General features: G+C 47.9%; 1 protein-coding gene across 1 annotated transcript in view; it reads right to left on the bottom strand.

Moving 5' to 3' along the window:
- ahr1b (aryl hydrocarbon receptor 1b) overlaps nucleotides 1–25,092 on the bottom strand; it is a 151,381-nt gene that overhangs the window by 31,533 nt on the left and 94,756 nt on the right. The window contains exons 4-6 of the mRNA XM_078204480.1: nucleotides 15,208–15,297; nucleotides 8,564–8,687; nucleotides 7,577–7,707 (exon numbers count right to left, since the gene is read on the bottom strand). Of these exons, the coding sequence (XP_078060606.1) occupies nucleotides 7,577–7,707; nucleotides 8,564–8,687; nucleotides 15,208–15,297 (345 nt within the window). The remainder of the gene's footprint in view (nucleotides 1–7,576; nucleotides 7,708–8,563; nucleotides 8,688–15,207; nucleotides 15,298–25,092) is intronic.

Below are 25,092 nucleotides of genomic sequence, written 5' to 3'. Positions count from 1 at the left end.
TCCTGCTGGGTTCAAGTCAATGGGTGTTGCTACGTGTCGCTGCAGAAGAACATAAGAAACAGGAGGAGCTGGCAATTCAGTCCATCAAGCCATCCCCACTATTCAATAAGATCATGTCTGATCCAACTGCGGCCTTAACTCCACTGTCTTGTCTTTTCATGCATAACCTTGACTTTGACAGTTCAAATATCTGCCAATCTCAGCCTTAAATACATTCAATGATCCAGCCTCCACAGCGACGAAAAGTCCCAAAGATCCACCACTCTCTGAAAGAAGAATTTCCTTCTCACTTCCATCTCACAGACGCCTATTCTGAAACTGCGCTCCCTCGTGCTGGCTAACCTCATGAGGGGGAATCATCCTCTCAGCATCTACTTCAGAATCTTTGATGTTTCAATAAATTCACCTCTCCGTTCTTAAACTCCAATGAGTATAGGCCCAACTTGCTCAACCTTTCCTCAGAAGACAACCCTTTCATCCGAGGAGTCGACCTAGTGAACCTTCCCTGAACTGTTTCCAGTCTACCCCTCCTTAAGTAAGGAGACCAAAACTTGAGGCAGGCTCTCACCAAGGCCCTGTATAGTTCGAGCAAGAATTCCTTACTTTTATATTCCGTCCCCTTAAAATAAAGGCCACTGTTTCATTTTTTATTTATTTATTCATGTCACAGGTAAGCTTACATTAGCACTGCAATGAAGTTGCTGTGAAAATCCCCCAGTCGCCACACTCCGGCACCTGTTCGGGTACACTGAGGGAGAATTTAACATGGCCAATGCACCCTAACCAGCACGTCTTTCAGACTGTGGGAGGAAACCGGAGCACCCGGAGGAAACCCACGCAGACACGGGGAGAATGTGCAGACTCCACACAGACAGTGACCCAAGCTGGGAATCGAACTTGGGTCCCTGGCGCTGTGAGGCAGAAGTGCTAAGCACTGTGCCACCGTGCCTGCCTGCCTAATTACATTTTGTACCTCTATCCTAACTTATCGTGATCCATTTACACGGACACCCTCTTTTACCTTCTCCCCACACTTCACATATCCGAAGTGTGAGGACCCTCAATTTGACATGTCAGCTACAAATCTCACCAACCTTTACAGATGCACCATAGAAAGCATTCTTTCTGGTTGTATCACAGCTTGGTATGGCTCCTGCTCTGCCCAAGACCGCAAGGAGCTACAAAAGGTTGTGAATGTAGCCCAATCCATCACGCAAACCAGTCTCCCATCCATTGACTCTGTCTACACTTCCCGCTGCCTCGGCAAAGCAGCCAGCATAATCAAGGACCCCACACACCCCGGACATTCTCTCTTCCACCTTCTTCCATAAGGAAAAAGACACAAAAGTCTGAGGTCACGTACCAACCGACTCAAGAACAGTTTCTTCCCTTGAATGGATCTACCTCACAGTAAGTTGATCTTTCTCTACACCCTAGCTATGACTGTAACACTACATTCTGCACTCTCTCATTTCGTTCTCTATGAACTGTATGCTTTGTCTGTATAGCGTGCAAGAAACAATACTTTGCACTATATACTAGTCCTAGAATCATGTGATAATAATAAATCAAATCAAAAATCAAATAAAAAACAGTTTAAAAATAATGTACTAATTAATCACAACAGAGACTTTTACCAACACACAGATATGAAGTTCTCTTTTGGGCGCAGGTTCTGTTGGTGAATACTATTACTCAGTGCAGCGTTAGAAACCCAGCTATTGACTGCACAAGGTACAACTTTAGACAGTATTTCTATCAGCAATGTTGGAGCTGGAAAGGGGAAGTTCCCACCACAACTACAGATTTCACTGATGGCTGGCTCGGGGGGAGGTGGGTTTAAGGGTCCACACTACAGCCTGTGACGGAGCATTGGGTGACAGATCACAACTTCAGGGTTCCCTTACCCTGTCCGTGAGGTCCTGGGTTAATTTCGGGGCGGGGGGGGGGCAGGGTTGGGGATTGGCGGTGAAGGGGTGACAGCTCTGCTGTCAGAGAAAGACAAGAAGCCCACCCTGTGAGATCTGGGTGGGTTTCTGTCCTTTATTCATTTTGACAGCTGGAGGTAACACATCTGGATTGTTGCGGGCATTCATCTATCCGAGGTACATAGATACTCACCACTTGTGCTGATGGCACTGAAATAGCCAATTTGTAAAAAAAACTTGTCACTTCAACTCGGGATCTATGCGGTTTCAACACCATCCGTCTGTCCCGTGGACATCTGATATCGTAACTGGCGAGGTTAAAGCCCACTTTCGCAACGATGTCCAACAGACTTGCTGGGGGTGGGGGGAACGGTTTGGAGTTTCAGTGACATGCTATAAGCTCCAGCGACAATGAACTCACTGGCTCATCTGCTCTGTGTCACCCCAGGAATAAATACTGTGATATGTGACCTGATTAGCATTACGGAGAGTTCAGATTCCTTGAGGCAGGGGAGATGTCATTGCGAATCCATCAACCAAGGTCAACGGAGATTAACCGCAGCAAGCGCGGAACCTTCACTGCAACTCCCAGCTGAAAGGGAATCATGGGAGAATTCACAGCAGGAGGAGGCCATTCAGCCTCTCGAGCCTGCTCCCACCATTCCATAAGACCATAAGACATTGGAGCAGAATTAGGCCACTCGGCCCATTGAGTCTACCCCGCCATTCAATCATGGCTGATATTTTCCTCATCCCCATTCTCCTGCCTTTTCTGCATAACCCCTGATCCCCTTATTATTCAAGAATTAATTCCGGAAAATCAGGGCTGATCTTTTACCTCAGCTTCAACTCCCTGCTTTATAAAGAACAAAGAACAAAGAATAAAGAAAATTACAGCGCAGTTACAGGCCCTTCGGCCCTCCAAGCCTGCACTGACCATGTTGCCCGACTGAACTAAAACCCTCTACCCTTCCGGGGGCCATATCCCTCTATTCCCATCCTATTCAGTATTCGTCAAGACGCTCCTTAAAAGCCACTACCATATCTGCTTCCACTACCTCCCCCGGTAGCGAGTTCCAGGCACCCATACCCTCTGTGTAATAAATCTTCCTCGTATACATCTCTTTTAAACCTTGCCCCTCGCACCTTAAACCTATGCCCCCTAGTAATTGACTCTTCCACCCTGGGAAAAAACTTCTGACTATCCACTCTGTCCATGCCCCTCATAATCTTGTAGACTTCTATCAGGTTGCCCCTCAACCTCCATCGTTCCAGTGAGAACAAACCAAGTTTCTCCAACCTCTCCTAATAACTAATGCCCTCCATACCAGGCAACATCCTGGTAAATCTTTTCTGTACCCTCTCCAAAGCCTCCACATCCTTCTGGTGGTGTGGTGACCAAAATTGGACACCATATTCCAACTGCGGCCTAACTAAGCTTCTATAAAGCTGCAACATGACTTGCCAATTTTTAAACTCAGTGCCCCGGCCGATGAAGGCAAGCATGCCGTATGCCTTCTTGACTACCTTCTCCACCTGCGTTGCCACTTTCAGTGACCTGTGTACCTGTACACCCAGATCCCTTAATTCCCTGAGTATCCAAAAATCTATCCAACTTACTCAATGACTGAGCTCTGCGGGAGGGGGGTAAAGAATTCCAAAGATTCACAACCTTCTGAATGGAAATGTCTCCTCATTCTCAATCCTAATGACTGATCTCTTATTACTGCTGCCATTGGAGGTGGGGGGAGGTCTTGCTCTCGCCCCGTTTGTAAACACTATGGACCAGAATTCTCCGACTGTTCATGCCGGCAGGATTCTCTGTCCCGCCGGTGGCGCCCCCCCCCCCCCCGCCCCCATGCTGGGGGTTTCCCAGCAGTGTGGAGGTGGGGGGGGCTCCAATGGGAATTCCATTGACAGCGGCAGGACTGGAAGATCCCACCACCAGTGAACAACGCCCCACCTCCCGCTGCCAAGAAAAAGCTGAGGGGAAGCCAAGGAGCATCGACCAATGTCTCAAAAGTTGATGGATAGATTTCACCAAAGTGAACTGGCTTGCCTGCAGAAGGCAGAGAGTGGCTGTGGAGGGGTCTTTCTCTGCATGGAGGTCAGTGACCAGTGGAGTGCCCCAGGGATCTGTTCTGGGACCCTTGCTGTTTGTCATTTTCATAAATGACCTGGATGAGGAAGTGGAGGGATGGGTTGGTAAGTTTGCTGACGACACCAAGGTAGGTGGTGTTGTGGATAGTTTGGAGGGATGTCAGAAGTTGCAGCGAGACATAGATAGAATGCAAGACTGGGCGGAGAAGTGGCAGATGGACTTCAACCCGGATAAGTGTGTAGTGATCCATTTTGGCAGATCCAATGGGATGGAGCAGCAGTATAAAATGAAGGGTACCATTCTTAGCAGTGTAGAGGATCAGAAGGACCTTGGGGTCCGGGTCCATAGGACTCTTAAATCGGCCTCGCAGGTGGAGGATGCGGTCAAGAAGGCGTATGGCGTACTAGCCTTCATTAATCGAGGGATTGAGTTTAGGAGTCGGGAGATAATGCTGCAGCTTTATAGGACCCTGGTTAGACCCCACTTGGAGTACTGCGCGCAGTTCTGGTCACCTCATTACAGGAAAGATGTTGAAGCCATTGAAAGGGTGCAGAGGAGATTTACAAGGATGTTGCCTGGATTGGGGGGCATGCCTTATGAGGATAGGTTGAGGGAGCTTGGTCTCTTCTCCCTGGAGAGACGAAGGATGAGAGGTGACCTGATAGAGGTTTACAAGATGTTGAGGGGTCTGGATAGGGTGGACTCTCAGAGGCTATTTCCAAGGGCTGAAATGGTTGCTACGAGAGGACACAGGTTTAAGGTGCTGGGGGGTAGGTACAGGGGGGATGTCAGGGGTAAGTTTTTCACTCAGAGGGTGGTGGGTGAGTGGAATCGGCTGACGTCGGTGGTGGTGGAGGCAAACTCGTTGGGGTCTTTTAAGAGACTTCTGGATGAGTACATGGGATTTAATGGGATTGAGGGCTATAGATAGGCCTAGAGGTGGGGATGTGATCGGCGCAACTTGTGGGCCGAAGGGCCTGTTTGTGCTGTGACTTTCTATGTTCTATGTTCTAAAGCTTAGTACTCAGATCAGGTATGTAAGTTCCCAAAGGAAGACCTGAGTAATTTTTGATGAAGGTGCAGGTCCCAGCCTCTTTTTAGAGGATTTGTTAACATTGGGAGATGGGTGAATTGATCTTTTTCTCTTAGAACGTTGTGTATCGTTCAATTTAGAATCTTGTCAGTTGTCCTGAGCGGCTGTCGGGCAATTTGTCACAACTGTCAAAAAATGTGAGCAGAGTTTTCAGAGCAGGTTGTTGGAGGTGGTTTGGCCCTGCACTTCCTCAGTGGGATGGAAGCTCTGAGTAAAAATATTTCTTTTTTCAGTTTTGCAGTTACGGAGCATCAACCAGGAAAAAAAGCCTGGAGGTAGAGTTGTGCCTTTGTAATAACATAGCATTGCAGAGGTTTGTCTACTGAGTGTGTCACACTGAGTGAAGAGGACTGTACCTCGTGTTCTGGACTCACCCAGCAAGGGAAACCGCTTCTCCTCAGATTTTAGGATCACCTCTCAATCTCCAGCAATTATGATCCATTCAATCTCTCCTCACAGGACAGCCCTGTCATCTCAGAAACCAATCGAGTAAACATCCAAGTACACATCTGTACTGGTGGCACGGTGGCACAGTGGTTAGCGCTGTTGCCTCACAGCACCAGGGATCCGGGTTCAATCCCGGCCTTGGGTCGCTGTCTGTGTGGAGTCTGCACGCTCTCCCCGTTTCCTCCGGTTTCCACCCACAGTCCGAAAGACGTGCTGGTTAGGGTGCATTGGCCATGCTAAATTCTTCCTCAGTGTACCCGAACAGGCGCTGGAGTGTGACGACTAGGGGATTTTCACAGTGACTTCTTGCAGTGCTAAGGTAAGCCGACTTGTGACACTAATAAATAAACTTTATGTACTTTACATCGTACGATTACCGTCTCGGGCTGGTAGTGGACAATTTGCCCTGCGCAGATTTCTCAGCAGAACTGAGCAGTTTTGGTCCCCTTATTTCAGGAAAGATGTTATTTCATTGGAGGCAGTTCAGAGAAGATTCACTCGGATGATCCCCGGTATGGAGGGATTGAGGAAAGGTTAAACAGGTTGGGACTCTACTCATTGGAGTTTAGAAGAATGAGAGGTGATCTCATTGAAACATATCGGATCCTTAAACGGTTTGACAGGGTAAACGCTGAGAGGATATTTCCCCTCATGGGAGAGTCTAGGACCAGAGAGCAGAGCCTCAGAATAAAGGGCACCAATTTAAGATTGAGATGAGGAGGGATTTCTTCTCTCAGAGCCTTTGGAACTTCTTGCCACGGACAGCTGAGGGGGCAGAGTCTTCTTGCATATTTAAGGCTGAGATAGAGAGATTTTTGATCAGTAAGAGAATCAAGGGTTATGTGGAAAGGACCGGAACGTGGGCATGAGGAATGTCAGCCCAAGGACACTCAGGTGCCCTTTCTAATCCCACCTCCCTGTACCCGGCCCATTGCCCTGTAGTTTACAGCACTTAAGGTGCAGATCCAGGTACTTATTAAAAGAGTTCAGGGTCTCTGCCACCACCATCAACCCAGGCAGCGAATTCCAGACACCCGCCACCCTCTGAGTAAAAAAGTTCTTCCTCATGTCCCCTCTACACCGACTGCCACTTATCCTGAATCTGTGTCCCCTGGTTCCAGAATTCTCCATCAAGGGAAACAATTTTCTCTTGTCCACTCTATCTGTTCCCCTCATTATTTTGTACACCTCAAACAAATCAGCCCTCAACCTTCTTTGTTCCAAGGGAAACAATCCCAACCTATCCAATCTCTTCTCATAGCTACACTCTTCTAGCCCTGGCAACATTCTTGTCAACCTCCTCTACACTCTCTCCACAGCAGTTACGTCCTTCCTGTAATGTGGTGACCAGAACTCCACACAATATTCCAGTTGTGGCCTCACCAGAGTCTTGCACAATTCCAACATTCTATCCCTCTGCCAATGAAGGAGAGCATTCCATATGCCTTCTTTATCAGCTTGTTTACTTGAACTGCTGCCTTTCAGGACCTCTGTACTTGGACACCAAGATCTCTCACTTCATCTACCCCTCTTAGTATATTCCCATTTATTGTGTGTTCCCTAAAACTGTTTGACTTTCCTCTCAAGGGATGTGTGGAGAAAGCAAGAGTGTGACATTGAGATAGAGGATCAGCCACGATCATACTGAATGGTGGAGCAGTCTGGATGGGCCGAATGGTCTACCCCTGCTCCTAGTTTCTGTGCTTCAAAGTTCACTGAGCTGTCCTCAACGCATCACAGTTTAGGGAGTGAGAAGTCTTGGGTACTTTATAAAATATGCATAACCAGTCACTTGGAGTTTGCTGCTAGGAGGGCAACGTTGTTGGAGCTTTTCTCCTTGCACTCTTCAGGACAAACACAAGAATACCAAATTTCAAACAATCGCAACTACTGACACTGCAGGAGAAAGGGATTGTTCGGCCAGTTGATTGGCCGAGTCAGGTAACGTTTCCAGCCAGCAAGAACACCGTTCGCTGCCAGCACGGAGGATTGAAGGTGGCGACATACCAAGAAACCGGATGAATTGTCCAACAAACAACGGAATCGACAGACAAAGTTCCTCTCGAGAAAGGATGTGTTCTCTGGTGGTAACTGTTCAGGATTATAAGGGATGACAGCTGTCGAGGTAACTTTGTCGCCTGTCGGGGATAGAAGCACAATTTAAACATTTGGTAAGCTGGTGTAATAACGATGGAGAAACAGTTCCTCTGATGTGTGATGAAGCTAGATGTGCATTGCACGTTGAGGAGAAGTGAATGCCACTACGCTGCTGCAAGGAAGGTCAATTGGCGCTGTCCCAGCTTCATTGCTGCTCCCCTGCACCTCAAAACTGTCAACCCCCAGAATATGACACCAAAGATCCCCCACATGCTTTAGCCGTGGTGGCACCACTGGGCAGAACACCAGCGAACTCCACGTCTGCTCAACGCCGCATTGGAAACCTCGGCATCCGGTGCCAAATGGAGTCAAGGCAGCCTTCAAACTCGACCCCTGTCCCGGCTCGAGAGAACTGATCTCAACAATTGGACTCAGTGCCCCTGGGCTCGAGGTGTGTTGAGGTGGGGGGTGGGGGTGGAGTGAGGGGGGGGGGCGAGGGTGTTGTAATCAGCTGCTCAGATTAAGTCAGAACAGGATGTTGGCCTGATGCATCCTGGAGTCTCAGATACCAGCTGAAATGGCCGAACCAGCCACTCAGCTGATGAAGGAAGCCCAATGCCAACATCGCATGGCAATAAGGAATGGGCGATAAAGGTTGGCACTGCCCAGCGATGCTTGCATCCTGAGAATGAATGCCCTCCTCATTGTTCTACCTCAGTCCCCTCCCCCTGCTCCATCTCTCAAAACAAAACGCAGCATTCACTAACTGTCTCTGCCTCCGACCCTCCTCTTTCTAGCCGTGACCCTGTCTGGCAATGTGGACCTTGGGTCTTTTCCGAAAGATCGCGAAAGAAGGAGAAAATGAAAGCGCTGAGGAGTGATGTCTCCTCCACTTGCCTGCTCGAGGTTTCTCTGCCTCGGTGATGATTGGCGGGTTCAGGGCCCAATGAAGGTTTCGACGGAATTCTTGCTGGTCTTCAGTGTGAATCAACTCAAACACGCTTTGGTGCATCACATCAGTCTGATAATAGAGAACATTGAAAAGCTTGAGTGCCAAGCCGGCTAGTTTCTTAACGTTATCTTTCTCAATAAAGCCCTTAGAACTGTGGTCGCGACATTCCTCCAGTTACTCCGGTAACAATGAAAAGAGCGATTTGTCAATTTGCAACTAAATCCAGTAGTAATCCTGTTCTGCAGGTTGACTAAACAAGCTTGGCATGGAGTTATTGTCAAACATTAGGATATAAGAGATAGAAGCAGGAGCAGGCCATTCGGCCTCCACACACTGCTCCACTGTTGACTGAGAGGCGGGTACAATTTTGTCTTTTAAAAAGCACTTAGACAGTTACATGGGTAAGATGGGTATAGAGGGATATGGGCCAAATGCGGGCAATTGGGACTAACTTAGTGGTTAAAAAAAAGGGCAGCATGGACAAGTTGGGCTGAAGGGACTGTTTCCATGCTCTAAACCTCTATGACTCCTTGACTCAATGCAATCATGGCTGATCCTCTAATTCAATGTCATCTTCTTCCCGATTCCATTGCCCCTTGTTTTAATTCAGGCCAGAAACTTCAAAGTGTTCTATGGAGCCCACCTGGATCATAAGTTTTCAACTTGAATTTAGCGAGGATAAGCATGAGGTGTTTCATAAAGTCATAGAGTCATTGAAGTTTACAGCATGGAAACAGGCCCTTCAGCCCAACTTGTCCATGCCGCCCATTTTTTTAAACCACTAAGCGAGTCCCAATTGCCCACATTTGGCCCATATCCCTCTATACCCAGCTTACCCTGTAACTGTCTATAGAATCAGAGAGGTTTACAGCATGGAAATTTCAGGTATGATTCAAATGACCCACTAGGGAGCTTTTATCAAACAAAGTTTATTTCAGAATATAGTTGACATGTATAATAAGAAAATTAGCAATAACTTCTATCAATTACAAACAACATCAAAACAACCACGATAATGTATAACCTTTAACAAATATGGGAACTGTCCCAATCAAACCAATCCCATAAAGAAGACCCTTCAAACAGGTTTAATACAGCATGGGCTGATGCTCACGTGATACTGGACTTGAGTCCTTTGGTTGAAGTTTGCATTTCTCTGGATAAACTCAGAAAAGTTTGAAGTCAGCACAGTTTCCCAAAACACCAGGGACTCTGGGCAAGCCACCAGCAGCTGATTCCCCCTTTCAGAAAGGCAAGACCTTGCTTTCAGCTAACCAGCAGAATCTCCAAAACCAGGGAGAGAGAGAAACTTCTTTTCAGCTTGATGCCCCTTCTAAAACTAAAACCCAAAATCTGCAGCTCCAAACTCAGGGGCAAGGTTTAAAGGAGATGTACAAGGCAAGTTTTTTTACACAGAGGGTGATGGGTGCCTGGAACTCACTGCCGGGAGAAGTAGCGGAAGCAGAAACGATAGTGACTTTTAAGAGGCGCTTTGACAAATACATGAATAGGATGGGAATAGAGGGATGTAGTCCCCAGAAGGACAGGGGGCTTTAGTTCAGTCGGGCAGCATGATCAATGCAGACTTGGAGGGCCGAAGGGCCTGTTTCTGTGCTGTAATTTTCTTTGTTCTTTGTTCCTTTATTCTGAGATGATGACCCCCTAGTTCTAATTCTCCAGCCAGTGCGGAGATGCCCGGGGGAGAACAATCTCTCACCATCAACTCTGTCAAACAGTCTAAGAATGTTTAGATTCATGTTGGTGGCGTTGTGTACATTTGAATGGAGATCATTGGGTGGCACGGTGGTTAGCACTGCTGCCTCACAGCGCCAGGGTCCCGGCTCGGGTCACTATCTGTGTGGAGTTTGTACATTCTCCCCGTGTCTGCGTGGGTTTCCTCCGAGTGCTCCGGTTTCCTCCCACAGTCCGAAAGATGTGCGGGTTAGGTGGATTGGCCGTGCTAAACTGCCCCTTAGTGTCAGGGAGATTAGCTAGGGTAAATGCATGGGATTATGGGGATAGGGCCTGGGTGGGATTGTGGTCGGTGCAGACACGATGGGCCGAATGGTCTCCTTCGGCACTGTAGGGATTCTATAACTGCTTCTTCTAAACTCCACGGACCTGTTCTGCTGAATCTGCTCAGCCTCGCCCTCTCATGCTGATTCTCAAATGGCCTTCATTGCAATATAGAACATAGAACATAACAGCGCAGTACAGGCCCTTCGGCCCTCGATGTTGCGCCAACCAGTGGAACTAATCTAAAGCCCCTCTAACCTACACTATTCCAATATCATCCATATGTTTATCCAATAACCATTTGAATGCTCTTAATGTTGACGAGTCCACTACTGCTGCAGGCAGGGCATTCCACGCCCTTACTACTCTCTGAGTAAAGAACCTACTTCTGACATCTGTCCTATATCTCTCACCCCTCAATTTAAAGCTATGTCCCCTCATGCTAGCCATCACCATCCGAGGAAAAAGGCTCTCACTATCCACCCTATCTAATCCTCTGATCATCTTGCATGCCTCTATTAAGTCACCTCTTAACCTTCTTCTCTCTAACGAAAACAACCTCAAGCCCCTCAGCCTTTCCTCATACGATTTTCCCACCATACCAGGCAACATCCTGGTAAATCTCCTCTGCACCCTTTCCAACACTTCCACATCTTTCCTATAATACGGCGACCAGAACTGTACGCAATACCCCAAATGCGACTGCACCAGAGTTTTGTACAGTTGCAGCATGACCTCCTGGCTCCGAAACTCAATCCCTCTACCAATAAAAACTAACACACCGTACGCCTTCTTAACAACCCTATCAATCTGGGTGCCAACTTTCAGGGATCTATGCACATGGACACCCAGGTCCCTCTGTTCATCCACACTACCAAGTATCTTACCATTAGCCCAGATATAGTTGGGAAGAAGATTGTTTTGGGATAAGGTACCGCACAGTAGGCTGGTAAATAAGATGAAAGCCCATTGTGTAGTGGGTAGTATTTTAGCATGGACAGAGGATTGGCTAACTGATAGAAGGCAGAGAGTTGGGATAAGAGGGGCATTTTCAGGATGGAACCTGTAACTAGTGGAGTGCCACAGGGATCAGTGCTGGGGCCACAATTATTTACAATATATATTAATGTGGGAAGTGAATGTACTGTTGCAAAGTTTGTGGATGGCAGAGAAATAAGTGGGAAGGCAAGTGGTGAGGATGACACAGAGTCTACAGAGGGATACAGAAGAACAAAGAACAAAGAACAATACAGCACAGGAACAGGCTCTTCGACCCTCCAAGCCCGCGCTGCTCCCTGGTCCAAACTAGACCATTCTTTTGTATCCCTCCATTCCCACTCCGTTCATGTGGCTATCTAGATAAGTCTTAAACGTTCCCAGTGTGTCCGCCTCCACCACCTTGCCCGGCAGCGCATTCCAGGCCCCCACCACCCTCTGTGTAAAATACGTCCTTCTGATATCCGTGTTAAACCTCCCCCCCTTCACCTTGAACCTATGACCCCTCGTGAACGTCACCACCGACCTGGGAAAAAGCATCCCACCATTCACCCTATCTATGCCTTTCATAATTTTATACATCTCTATTAGGTCACCCCTCATCCTCCGTCTTTCCAGTGAGAACAACCCCAGTTTACCCAATCTCTCCTCATAACTAAGCCCTTCCATACCAGGCAACATCCTGGTAAACCTCCTCTGCACTCTCTCTAAAGCCTCCACGTCCTTCTGGTAGTGTGGCGACCAGAACTGGGCGCAGTATTCCAAATGCGGCCGAACCAACGTTCTATACAACTGCAACATCAGACCCCAACTTTTATACTCTATGCCCCGTCCTATATAGGCAAGCATGCCATATGCCTTATTCACCACCTTCTCCACTTGTGACGTCACCTTCAAGGACGTCACAGGTGGAGAAGGTTAGGTGAATGGGCAAAGACTTGGCAGATGGAATATAATGTCGGAAAATGTGAAGCTATGTGCTTTGGCAGGAAGAATAAAGGAGCTGAATATTATTTAAATGGTGAAAGACTGCAGAAAGCTGCAACGCTGAGGGAATTGGGGGCCCTGGTGCAAAAATCACAAAAAGCTAGCACGCAAGTGCAGCATTTGCACTTGGGGCAAAGGGGATCAAAAGGGGGGAAGGCAGGAACAGGTTAATGATGATGATCGTCCAAAGGTGTGTGAGTTAGGTTGATTGGCCATGGTAAATTGCCCCTTTGTGTCAGGGGGACGAGCAGCGTAAATACATGAGACAACAAGGATAGGGGCTGGGGGGGATTGTGTTCGGTGCAGACTCAATGGCTTCCTGCTGCACTGTAGGGATTCTATGATCAGCTGTGATTGTAATGATTGGCGGAGCAGTCTCGAGGGGCCGAATGCCCAAATCTTGCTTCTAGTTTCTCTGTTTCTAAAACAGGGCGGTCAGAATCTAAAGCTCAAAATAACAGCGAGGCCTTGAATGTATTAACCAAGAGTCTTTCTGGAATCTATTGTGATTTATGCCTATTGTTTCCACTGCAAATTGATCAGTACCTCCGAAGTTTGTTAACTGTTGTGACATTGACACCAGTGCTGGCAACGTTTATAGGGGAGCTTTTACTGTTCAGCATGTGAACTCAGACTGAGAGTCACTGAGGGCCTGGCTACCTGGACAACCAGGCCTGAGGCCTCTGACCAGGCTGAGGGGGCCCATCTCTGTAACTCACTATAGGAAGGCTACAGGCCTGTATAAAATCAATAAACATTCACACTCTCACAGTTCATAACCAAATACCATTCAACTAGAATTATCCCATGGCAAATAGTTCAACCCCAGACAGCTTTAGAAAAATCCGTAAGTAATTTGAGGCCTTTAGGACAAAATATATTGTTCCTGTTACTCTGGAATATTTCACCAGCAACGGAAACTCCAGTAAAGGCTGATTTTTATTCCCTTCCCTAAATAAAAAGCATGTGGAAATACACTATTCAAATCTAATCTAGTCACTGATTTAAACATTGGAAAGCATGAGGGACAGGCAGCATGGGACTCCTCTGGCCAGCCTATGTTTAACACAAAGCAGAAAGCCTCGGTATGGATTATAATTTCTAAGTTGGGAACCTCACTCCATGTTTTTAAAAAGTGTAGAAGCTGAGCGGCATGGTGGCACAGTGGTTAGCACTGCTGCCTCATAGCGCCAGGGACCCGGGTTCAATTCTGGCCTCGGGTAAGTGTCTGTGCAGAGACTGCACGGTCTTCCTGTGTCTGCGTGGGTTTCATAGAATCATAGAATCCCTACAATGCAGAAGGAGGCCATTCGGCCCATCAAGTCTGCACCGACCACAATCCCATCCAGGCCCTACCCCCACATATTTCCCTGCTAATCCCTCTAACCTACGCATCTCAGGACTCTAAGGGGCAATTTTTAACCTGGCCAATCAACCTAACCCGCACATCTTTGGATGCTCCGGGTGCTCCGGTTTCCTCCCACAGTCCAAAAGATGTGCAGGTTGGGTGGATTGGCCAGGCTAAATTGCCCCTTAGTGTCCAAAGTTATGTGGGTTGGGTGGATTGGCCATGTTAATTTGCCCCTTAGTGTCCAAAGATGTGCGGGTTAGGTGGATTGGCCATGCTAAATTGCCCCACAGTGTACAAAGGTTTGGAGGATTAGCAGGGTACATACGTGGGGTACATGTGTGGTGTTGTGGGATAAGGCCTGGGTATGAGTTGGTGCAGACTCGATGGGCCGAATGGCCATCTTCTGCAATGGAGGTTGTCTATTATATTTGAACATTAGGATGTTTTAGGCCGGAATGTTACCACCGTTCATGCCGGTGGAATTTTGCCATCCAGCTGCAGTGAACAGAGATTGGGCTGTTTGCCAAATTCTCCGACCTCACTGCAGCGGGAGTGTGGCGTGAGTGGTCGGTAAGATCACACCCTTAGAGTTCAGTTTACATATCTGGAAATTTCAGTCACCCCCCCAAACCCTGTAGGCAAGTGACATTCTCAGTCTCAGAAGTAGCCAACAGCCATGAAAGAGTGGCCTGGGTGGTGTGGCTGGAATTGCAGAGTTCGAAAGAAAAGGGACAGAAGCGAGCAGGCCATTCAGCCCACAGAGTAATTCAGGTTCCTCCATTGCAGGGATGACATTGCCCAACTCCCACCTCTGTCCCAGCCGCCCCTGACTCTGCTCTAACCAGCCACAGCTTAACTGGACCTAGCAACAGAATCAATCCCTTCACTGTTGTCCTTCTCGACATTCCTCCCCCGAAGATACGGACAAATGCTCGCAGTCACAGCGTCCAACAATGGTGGCTTGAAGCTCTATCATCATGTTTTCATCTTATTCATTTCTGGGACATGCACATCACTGGCTAGACCAGCATTTATTGCCCATCCCTAATTGCCCCTTGAGAAGGTGCTGGTAAGCTGCCTTCTTGAACTGGAATTGAACCCGGGTCCCTGGCGCTATGGGCATCCATTGGGGAGATCCAGTTATTATCGACAGTTTTCAGATATTCCCAATCGTGCCAAGTCATCAAAGACACGGCCTTTAACTGGAAGGAATACAATGGTGGTTTCTATGATACTAACCTGGTGAAATCCCAGATAATCCTGAATGGTATGGGAAACATAGAAAATGAGTCCGTCTGCTGTGACGACCAGGACAAAGCCATTGAGAGCCTAGAGGAAAAAGCAAAAGGGAAATGGACATTAGTCACCGGGGCAAACTGAGAAGTAAACATAAGAACATAAGAACTCGGAGCAGGAGTGGGCCATCTGGTCCCTCGAGCCTGCTCCACCATTCAATAAGATCATGGCTGATCTTTTCGTGGACTCAGCTCCACTTACCCGCCCGCTCACCATAACCCTTAATTCCTTTACTGTTCAAAAATCTATCTGCCTTTGCCTTAAAAACATTCAATGAGGTAGCGTCAACTGCTTCACTGGGAAGGGAATTCCACAGATTCACAACCCTTTGGGTGAAGAAGTTCCTCCTTCACTCAGTCCTAAATCTGCTCCCCCTTATTTTGAGGCCATGCCCCCGAGTTCTAGTTTCACCCACCAGTGGAAACAACCTCTCTGCTTCTATCTTATCGATTCCATTAAAGGTCCAAGTGAAATCACATCAGGTGCGTTCATTCATCCACTGACCAATAGGGATGTGACTGAGAAGATTGGGAACCCAGAGTATTCACCTACTGCAATATAAATACAGTATAATATCACGGTGCACTGTGGTTAGCATTGCTGCCGGGTTCAATTCCGGCCTCGGGTCACTGTCTGTGTGGAACCTGCACGTTCCCCCTGTGTCTGCGTAGGTTTCCTCCGGGTGCTCTGGTTTCCTCCCACAGTCCATGGATTGGCCATGATAAATTGCCCCTTAGTGACCAATTTTCAAGCTTGCTGACGATACCACCGTCGTGGGTCGGATCTCAAACAATGACCAGGTGGAGCACAGGAATGAGATAGAGAATCTGGTGAACTGGTGCAGCAACAATAATCTCTCCCTCAATGTTAACAAAATGAAGGAGATTGCCACTGACTTCAGGAAGCGTAAAGGAGAACATGCCCCTGTCTACGTCAACGGGGACGAAGTAGAAATCATAGAAACCCTACAGTACAGAAAGAGGCCATTCGGCCCATCGAGTCTGCACTGACCACAATCCCACCCAGGCCGTACCCCCATATCCCTACATATTTACCCACTAATGCCTCTAACCTACGCATCTCAGGACACTAAGGGCAATTTCTTTCAGCATGGCCAATCAACCTAACCCGCACATCTTTGGACTGTGGGAGGAAACCGGAGCACCCGGAGGAAACCCACACAGACACGAGGAGAATGTGCAAACTCCACACAGCCAGTGACCCAAGCCGGGAATTGAACCCAGGTCCCTGGAGCTGTGAAGCAGCAGTGCTAACCACTGTGCTACCGTGCCGCCCATTGTATAATGGTCAAGAGCTTCAGGTTTTTAGGTGTCCAGATCACCAACAACCTGTCCTGGTCCCCCCATGCCGACACTATAGTTAAGAGAACCCACCAACACCTCTACTTTCTCACAAGACCAAGGAAATTCAGCATGTCAGCTACAACTCTCACCAACTTTTATAGATGCACCATAGAAAGCCTGGTTGTAGCACAGCTTGGTCTGGCTCCTGCTCTGTCCAAGACCACAAGAAACTACAAAGGGTCGCGAACGAAGCCCAGTCCATCACTCAAATAAATCTCCCATCCATTGACGCTGGGCCCGATTTTACCATTGCGTCGCGCCCGTTTTCGGGTGCGGAAACGTGGCAAAGTTGGGTGTGAGGCCATTAACACCATCCACGCTCGCGTCCGTGCAGATTGCCACTTTACTGAGACCCGGGAATGGCTGCGATCCGATTCGCGCCCGAAACGGGCGCAACGGCGATTTAAATGCATTTGCCAATCCGGAATCGCGCCGTAATGGACATGCTGAATAAAAGTCTGTTTCGGGCGCTCCAGCTGCTGAAGAGGTAAATTTAGCGCTTCCAACGGCTCTCTGACTCAGATCGGTGGTGGGGGGCGAAGGGGGAGGCGGGTCAGATGTATCGTTGGTGGACGGCGGGGGAGGGAGGACAGATGGATCTCTGGTGGGGGGGGGGAGGAGGAGGGAGGCCAGATGGATCTTGGGGAGGGTGGAGTGCAGCGGGTCCACTGCCACACTGCGGACGATCGGTGGGGGAAAGGGGGCGGGGGATCGCGATCGGTCTGGGTAGCGTGGGGGGGGGGGGGGTGGGTGGATGAGGGGGAAAGTTATGGGTGGATGGATAAGGGGGAAAGTTATGGGGGTGGGGGTGATGTCTGTGGGACCATCGCTCCCGGGCCGCTTTATCTGCTTTGTGCGACCCGGGAGTGACGTGACAGCGGCGCGATTTGCAATTTTTTTTCTAACTGCGCATGCGCAGTTCAGAACTCCGATCGTTTCAAGCGCGATCAGCCCCGCCCACAGCGCGATTCAGACCCACAATTTTATTTTTCAGGCTGATTGTGTATGGGGGGCGCCTGAGAACAGGGTTTACAAGTTGGATCTGAATTGTGCCCAGATACAGCACTTAGAAGGAAAATGGTAAAATCAGGCCCTCTGTCTACACTTCCCGCTGCCTCGGCAAAACGGCCAGCATAATTAAGGACCCCACGCACCCCGGACATTCTCTCTTCCACCTTCTTCCATCGGGAAAAAGATACAAAAGTCTGAGGTCACGTACCAACCGACTCAAGAACAGTTTCTTCCCTGCTGCTGTCAGACTTTTGAAAGGACCTACCTCGCATTAAGTTGATCTTTCTTTACACCCTAGTTATGATTGTAACACTACATTCTGCACTCTCTCCTTTCCTTCTCTATCAATGGTATGCTTTGTCTGTATAGCGCACAAGAAACAATACTTTTCACTGTATGTTAATACATGTGACAATAATAAATCAAATCAAATCAAAGGTCATGGGAAATTAGCGGGGTAAATACGTGGGGTTACAGAGGTAGGGTCTGGGTTGTATGCTCTGTTGGAGAGTCAGTGCAGACTCGATGGGCTGAATGGCCAGCTTCTGCACCATAGGGATACTCTGACTCCAAGAGTAGACTACAGGTCAAACTGGACAGTGACTGGGGAACACAAACTATGGACTAGTGACCCTAACTAAGATATCACAGATAAGGATTGATTGAGCACTGGGAGAACTGAGCTTCACCTGAACAACTGGTTTCTCAACTGAAAGAGAAATCCCTGTCCAGACATCAAGCCCAGCTCGAGCCCTACGTTTTTTGCCCCTTTGCAAAATCTAAATTATAATACAACACAATCCTCAGAATACTTGGGTGAATTTGCAATTCAGCGTGCTCCCGACACTACAACTGTGACTATACCTGCGGTTACCCACTCTGGTGGCAAAAACAGGAAGATTATTATCTGAATGGTGGTAGTTTAGGACAAGGGGAAGTGCAACGTGACCTGGGTGTCATGGTGGACCAGTCGCTGAAGGTTGGCATGCAGGTACAGCAGGCGGTGAGGAAAGCTAATGGCATTCTGGCCTTCATAGCAAGAGGATTTGAGTATAGGAGTGAGGATGTCTTGCTGCAGTTATGTAGGGCCTTGGTGAGGCCACACCTTGAGTATTGTGTGCAGTTCTGGTCCCCTAGTCTGAGGAAGGACATTCTTGCTATTGAAGGAGTCCAGCGAAGGTTCACCAGACTGATTCCTGGAATGGCAGGACTGACATATGAAGAGAGACTGGATCGACTGGGCTTGTACTCACTGGAATTTAGAAGAATGAGAGGGGATCTCATAGAAACATATAAAATCCTGATGGGACTGGACAGGCTAGATGTAGGAAGAATGTTCCCGATGCTGAGGAAGTCCAGAACTAGGGGTCACAGTCTAAGAATAAGGGGTAAGACATTCAGGACTGAGATGAGGAAGAACTTCTTCACTCAGAGAGTTGTGAACCTGTGGAATTCTCTACCACAGAAAGATGTTGGGGCCAGTTCATGGCCCTTGCGGCTAAAGGGATCAAGGGGTATGGAGTGAAAGCGGGAGTGGGGTACTGAAAGTGCACGATCAGCCATGATCATATTGAATGGTGGTGCAGGCTCGAAGGGCTGAATGGCCTCCTCCTGCACCTATTTTCTATGTTTCAACATTTCAATGTCACTGGCTGGAAAGTTCTTCGGGTCTTTCTGAAGTTATGAAAGGTGCTATATAAATGCACTGGGTTTTCTTTTCATTCATGGGACATGGGCGTCGCTGGCTGGCCAGCATTTATTGCCCATCCCTAGTTGCCTGAGTTGCAGTTGAGTCAAACACATTGCTGTGGCTCTGGAGTCACATGTTGGCCAGACCAGGTAAGGACGGCAGATTTCCTTCCCCAAAGGACATTATGTTTTAAGTTTATTTATTAGTATCACAAGTCGGCTTACATTAACACTGCAATGAAGTTACTGTGAAAATCCCCTGGATGCCACACTCCATCTGTTCAGGTACACTGAGGGAGAACTTAGCACGGCCAATGCGCCTAACCAGCACGTCTTTCAGACTGTGGGATGAAACCGGAGCACCCGGAGGAAACCCACGCAGACATGGGGGGAATGTGCAAAAACTCAACACAGACAGTGACCCGAGCCAGGAATTGAACCCGGGTTCCTGGCGCTGTGAGGCAGCAGTGCCACCAATTTGTGAAGCAGATGAACTCTTCCAACAATCAACATTGGTTTCATGGTCATCAGAAGATTCTCAACTCAAGATATTTTTTATTGAATTTAAATTCCACTAGCTGCCGTGGCAGGGTTCGAACCCGGGTCCCCAGGGCATTAGCTGAGTTTCAGGATTAATAATCTAGTGACAATACCACTAGGCCATTGCCTCCCAATGCGAAATGCTTCAGCCACTGCTCCCCTGAAAGCTTGGTGTGGCTCAGAGACTCAAGCCTGAACCTTTCAAAAAAAACCACACCCTGTTGAGGTTTGACAAATGGTCATCTGGACTCGAAACGTCAGCTCTTTTCTCTCCTTACAGATGCTGCCAGACCTGATGAGATTTTCCAGCGTTTTCTCTTTTGGTTTCAGATTCCAGCATCTGCGGTAATTTGCTTTTATCGAGTGAGGTTTGGCGTTTGGGAGGTAGCTTGTGGGGAACTTCAAAATCGGATGCCAACAGGGCGGTAAACTGTGGCCTTTCGATCTGTGAACACACCCTGGTTGATCCCACCTTCCTGACATTATAAAAGCGAGCGATCCACATGAGTCACAAAGCTTTTGACCTACAAGCGAGCCCCATACTGGCAAACGAATTTCTTCCATCCCAAGCTGCTCGCTGGCGCAATGTTCAGTCGCAGGAATCCTTACAGTAAAGGAAAAACAGACCTTCATAAAAACTGAGCTCGGGGAGGGGAAGAAAAAGTCAAAGAATAGTTTTCCAAGTCCCTCGCCAAAGTTGACAAGTTAAATCATTCTTTTTCCCTTGCTGCCAAGTTCAATCCTCCTGTTATTAATAATGGCTGTAATTTTAAAGCAATACTTAATGGAATGATTTCGCAATTGTTCAATTCATGTACATTAAACAAAAGATTTACACTTCATTCGCATTTTTCCTTGAAAATTAACTGGTTATTACTCGAGCTTAATTCTTATTTCTTGACGTGAGGCAGGTTTCCTTTACAAAGAAAACATGGGTCATTCATAACTTCGATGTGGTGAAGTCGACTTGCTCCTCAGCCTAACCGTTCACTGTTTCTGTCATCTCATCTATTGGTGCATAGGGGTGGCATAGTGGTTAGCACTGCTGCCTCACAGCGCCAGGGACCCGGGTTCGATTCCTGGCTTGGGTCACTGTCTATGTGGAGTTTGCATGTTCTCCCCGTGTCTGCGTGGGTTTCCTCCGGTTTCCTCTACTTTCTCTGAAGACGAAGGAAATTTGGCATGTCAGCTACAACTGCATCATAGAAAGCATTCTTTCTGGTTGTATCACAGCTTGGTCTGGCTCCTGCTCTGCCCAAGACTACAAGGAACTACAAAAGGTTGTGAATATAGCCCAATCCATCACGTAAACCAGCCTCTCATCCATTGACTCTGTCTACACTTCCCACTGCCTGGGCAAAGCAGCCAGCATAATCAAGGACCCCACGCACCCCGGACATTCTCTCTTTCACCTTCTTCCGTTGGGATACAGATACAAAAGTCTGAGGTCACGTACCGACCGACTCAAGAACAGCTTCTTCCCTGCTGCTGTCAGGCTTTTGAATGGACCTACCTCGCATTAAGCTGATCTTTCTCTACACCCTAGCTATGACTGTAAAACTACATTCTGCACTCTCTTGTTTCCTTCTCTGTGAACGGTATGTTTTGTCTGTATAGCACGCAAGAAACAATACTTTTCACTGTATGTTAATACGTGTGACAATAATAAATCAAATCAAATCAAATCCCACAGTCCAAAGATGTGCTGGCTAGGTTGATTGGCCATGTGTTTAAGGGGACAAGCAGGGTAAATACGTGGGGTTACGGGGATAGGGCGTGGGTGGGATTGTGGTCAGGACAGGCTCGATGGTTCAAATGGCCTCCTTCTGCACTGTAGGGATTCTATGATTCTATGATCTCTGACCTCCTCCAAACCTAGAACCCTCTGAGATCTCTGCACTCCTCCAATTCTGGCCTCTTGTACATCCCTGCTTCTAATCGCTCCACCATTGGCGGCCATGTCTTCAGCTACTAAGGCCCCAAGCTTTGGCACTTCCATCCATCCCCCACACACCCAACCCAATTCTCTCTGCCTCTTTACATCTCTTTTTTCCTTTGGAGATTCTCCTTAAAATCTCTCTATTTTTGCTCAACATTCCGAATATCTCCCTTTGTGTCTCAGTGTCAAATTCTGTTTGATAATGCACCAGGGATGTTTAACTGCTTTAATGGTGCTATATAAATGAAGTGGAAATGGTCGAAAGCTTCAGGTTTTTAGGTGTCCAGATCATCAACAACTTGTCCTAGTCCCCCCATGCCGACACTATTGTTAAGAAAGCCCCACCAACGCCTCTACTTTCTTGGAAGACTAAGGAAATTTGGAATGTCAGCTACGACTCTCACCAACTTTTACAGATGCACCATAAAAAACATTCTGTCTGGTTATCACAGCTTGGTATGGCTCCTGCTCTGCCCAAGACCGCAAGAAACCACAAAGGGTCGTGAACGAAGCCCAGTCCATCACGCAAACCAGCCTCCCATCCATTGACTCTGTCTACACTTCCCGCTGCCTCGGGAAAGCAGCCAGTATAATTTAGGACCCCACGCACCCCGGACATTCTCTCTTCCACCTTCTTCCATTGGGAAAAAGATGCAAAAGTCTGAGGTCACGTACCAACCGACTCAAGAACAGCTTCTTTCCTGCTGCCATCAGACTTTTAAATGGTCGTATCACATATTAAGCTGATCTTTCTCCACACCCTGTGACTGTAACACTATATTTTGCACTGTATCTTTTCCTTCTCCCCTCTGTACTCTATGAACAGTATGCGTTGTCTGTATAGTGCACAAGAAATAATACTTTTCATTGTATCCGAATACATGTGACAATAATAAATCAAGTCGAATTAAATCCTCATGGGGCGCAGTTCATAAGCTCACACCTACTCCAGTGATGATGTGGAGATGCCGGCGTTGGACTGGGGTGGGCACAGTAAGAAGTCTCAACATCAGGTTAAAGTCCAATAGGTATATTTGGAATCACGAGCTTTCGGAGCGCTGCCCCTTCATCAGGTGAGTGGAGAGTTGGGTTCACAAACACAGCATATATAGACAAAGACACAATTGCAAGATAATGGTTGGAGTGCGAGTCTTTACAGGTAATCAAGTCTTAAAGGTACAGACAATGTGAGTGGAGAGAGGGCCAAGCACAGGTTAAAGAGATGTGTATTGTCTACAGCCAGGACAGTCAGTGAGATTTTGCAAGTCCAGGCAAGTCGTGGGGGTTACAGATAGTGTGACATGAACCCAAGATCCCGGTTGAGGCCGTCCTCATGTGTGCGGAACTTGGCTATCAGTCTCTGCTCAGCGACTCTGCGTTGTTGCGTGTCTTGAAGGCCGCCTTGGAGAACGCTTACCCGAAGATCAGAGGCTGAATGCCCTTGACCGCTGACATGTTCCCCAACAGGAAGAGAACGCTCTTGCCTGGTGAATGTTGAGCGGTGTTCATTCATCCGTTGTCGCAGCGTCTGCATGGTCTCCCCAATGGACCATGCCTCAGGACATCCTTTCCTGCAGCGTATCAGGTAGACAACGTTGGCCGAATCGCATGAGTATGTACCGTGTATCTGGTGGATGGTGTTCTCACGTGAGATGATGGCATCCGTGTCGATGATCCAACACGTCTTGCAGAGGTTGCTGTGGCAGGGTTGTGTGGTTGTTGCTGTTCTCCTGAAGGCTGCTCCAGTGAAACATCTGACCCGAGATTCACTTTTCTCCAGAATGTATTGTTGGATCTGGGTCAGCAATGCTCCATGTCACCTGAACCCTCCTTGAGGCCTACCTCAACCTTGGTCACTTAAAACCCACAGCTGGATTTTGCAGTGCTGGGGGGTCGGAGGTGCCTCCGTTTGGATCACTCTTTGGGTTGATGTCCTCTCTGCTGCTCAGGACACTACTCAAAGGAGGCAAGGTTGCTCACCTCAGTGTCCGAGGCAGCATTAAAAACACTCACTGACTCCATTTCCCTGTGTAGAATGAGTCCATCGTTTGCTGAGGTAACCCTCCAAAGTAATTTGAAGTGTTCAGAGATATTTGGACAATGATAGTAGAAACATAGAAAATAGGAGCAGCAGGAGGCCATTCGGCCCTTTGAGCCTGCTCCCCCATTCATTTTGATCATGGCTGATCATCCAACTCAATATCCTGATCCCACCTTCCCCCCATATCTTTTGATCCCTGTCACTCCAAGTGCTATATCTAACTGCTTCTTGAAAACATTCAATGTTTTGTCCTCAACTACTTTCCGTGGTAGTGAATTCCACACATTCACCACCCTCTGAGTGAAGAAATGTCTCCTCATCTCCGTCCTAAATGGTCTACCCCGAATCCTCAGACTGTGACCCCTGGTTCTGGACTCCCCCCACCATCGGGAACATCCTCCCTGCGTCTGCCCTGTCTAGCCCTGTCAGAATTTGTAGGTTTCTATGAGATCCCCCCTCATTCTTCTAAACTCCAGCGAATATAATCCTGACCGATTCAATCTCTCCTCATACGTCAGTCTCGCCACCCCAGGAATCAGTCTGGTAAACTTTCTCTACACAAGATAAGCACAAATTTACCTTCCATCATCTTATTTTGCAGTGCAGGTCAATTGCTATTCTTTTGACTACTTTTTAGCTCTCATCACTAACTCTAAATCTAAACTTGCTTTATTCAACTAAAACCCTTCCATGAGCGAGATGAAGAATCAGAGTGAATTACCTCTGAAGCGTGTCTGCTGTGACGTGGACTCTGAGCAGTGGTAGAGTGGGCTCCCAGGTTGCTATTAGAAGGCTGCATGGTCATTCACAGAAGGCAGCAAGATGATGGGATTGGGTGAAATGGTAGCCCCTGAATCCACTCTCAAAATGAACGGGTGACGCTGGTCGTGATGTAACGTGAAACTGATGCCCAACTGACGGAGCGATTTGGGTAAACGTTCCCGCAAAAAGTAGCACACACACACTCACACACACACTCACACACACACACTCACTCACACACACACACACACTCACACACACACTCACATACTCACACACACACTCACACACACACTCACACACTCATACACACACACTCTCACACACTCACTCACACACACACTCACACACACTCTCACACACTCACTCACACACACACTCACACACTCATACACACACACTCTCACACACTCACTCACACACACACTCACACACTCATACACACACACTCTCACACACTCACTCACACACACACTCACACA

This window comes from Mustelus asterias, unplaced genomic scaffold, assembly GCF_964213995.1.
Source record: "Mustelus asterias unplaced genomic scaffold, sMusAst1.hap1.1 HAP1_SCAFFOLD_347, whole genome shotgun sequence".
In the NCBI taxonomy this organism is placed as follows: Eukaryota; Metazoa; Chordata; class Chondrichthyes; order Carcharhiniformes; family Triakidae; genus Mustelus; species Mustelus asterias.
This window is presented reverse-complemented; position numbering and strand designations above follow the sequence as displayed.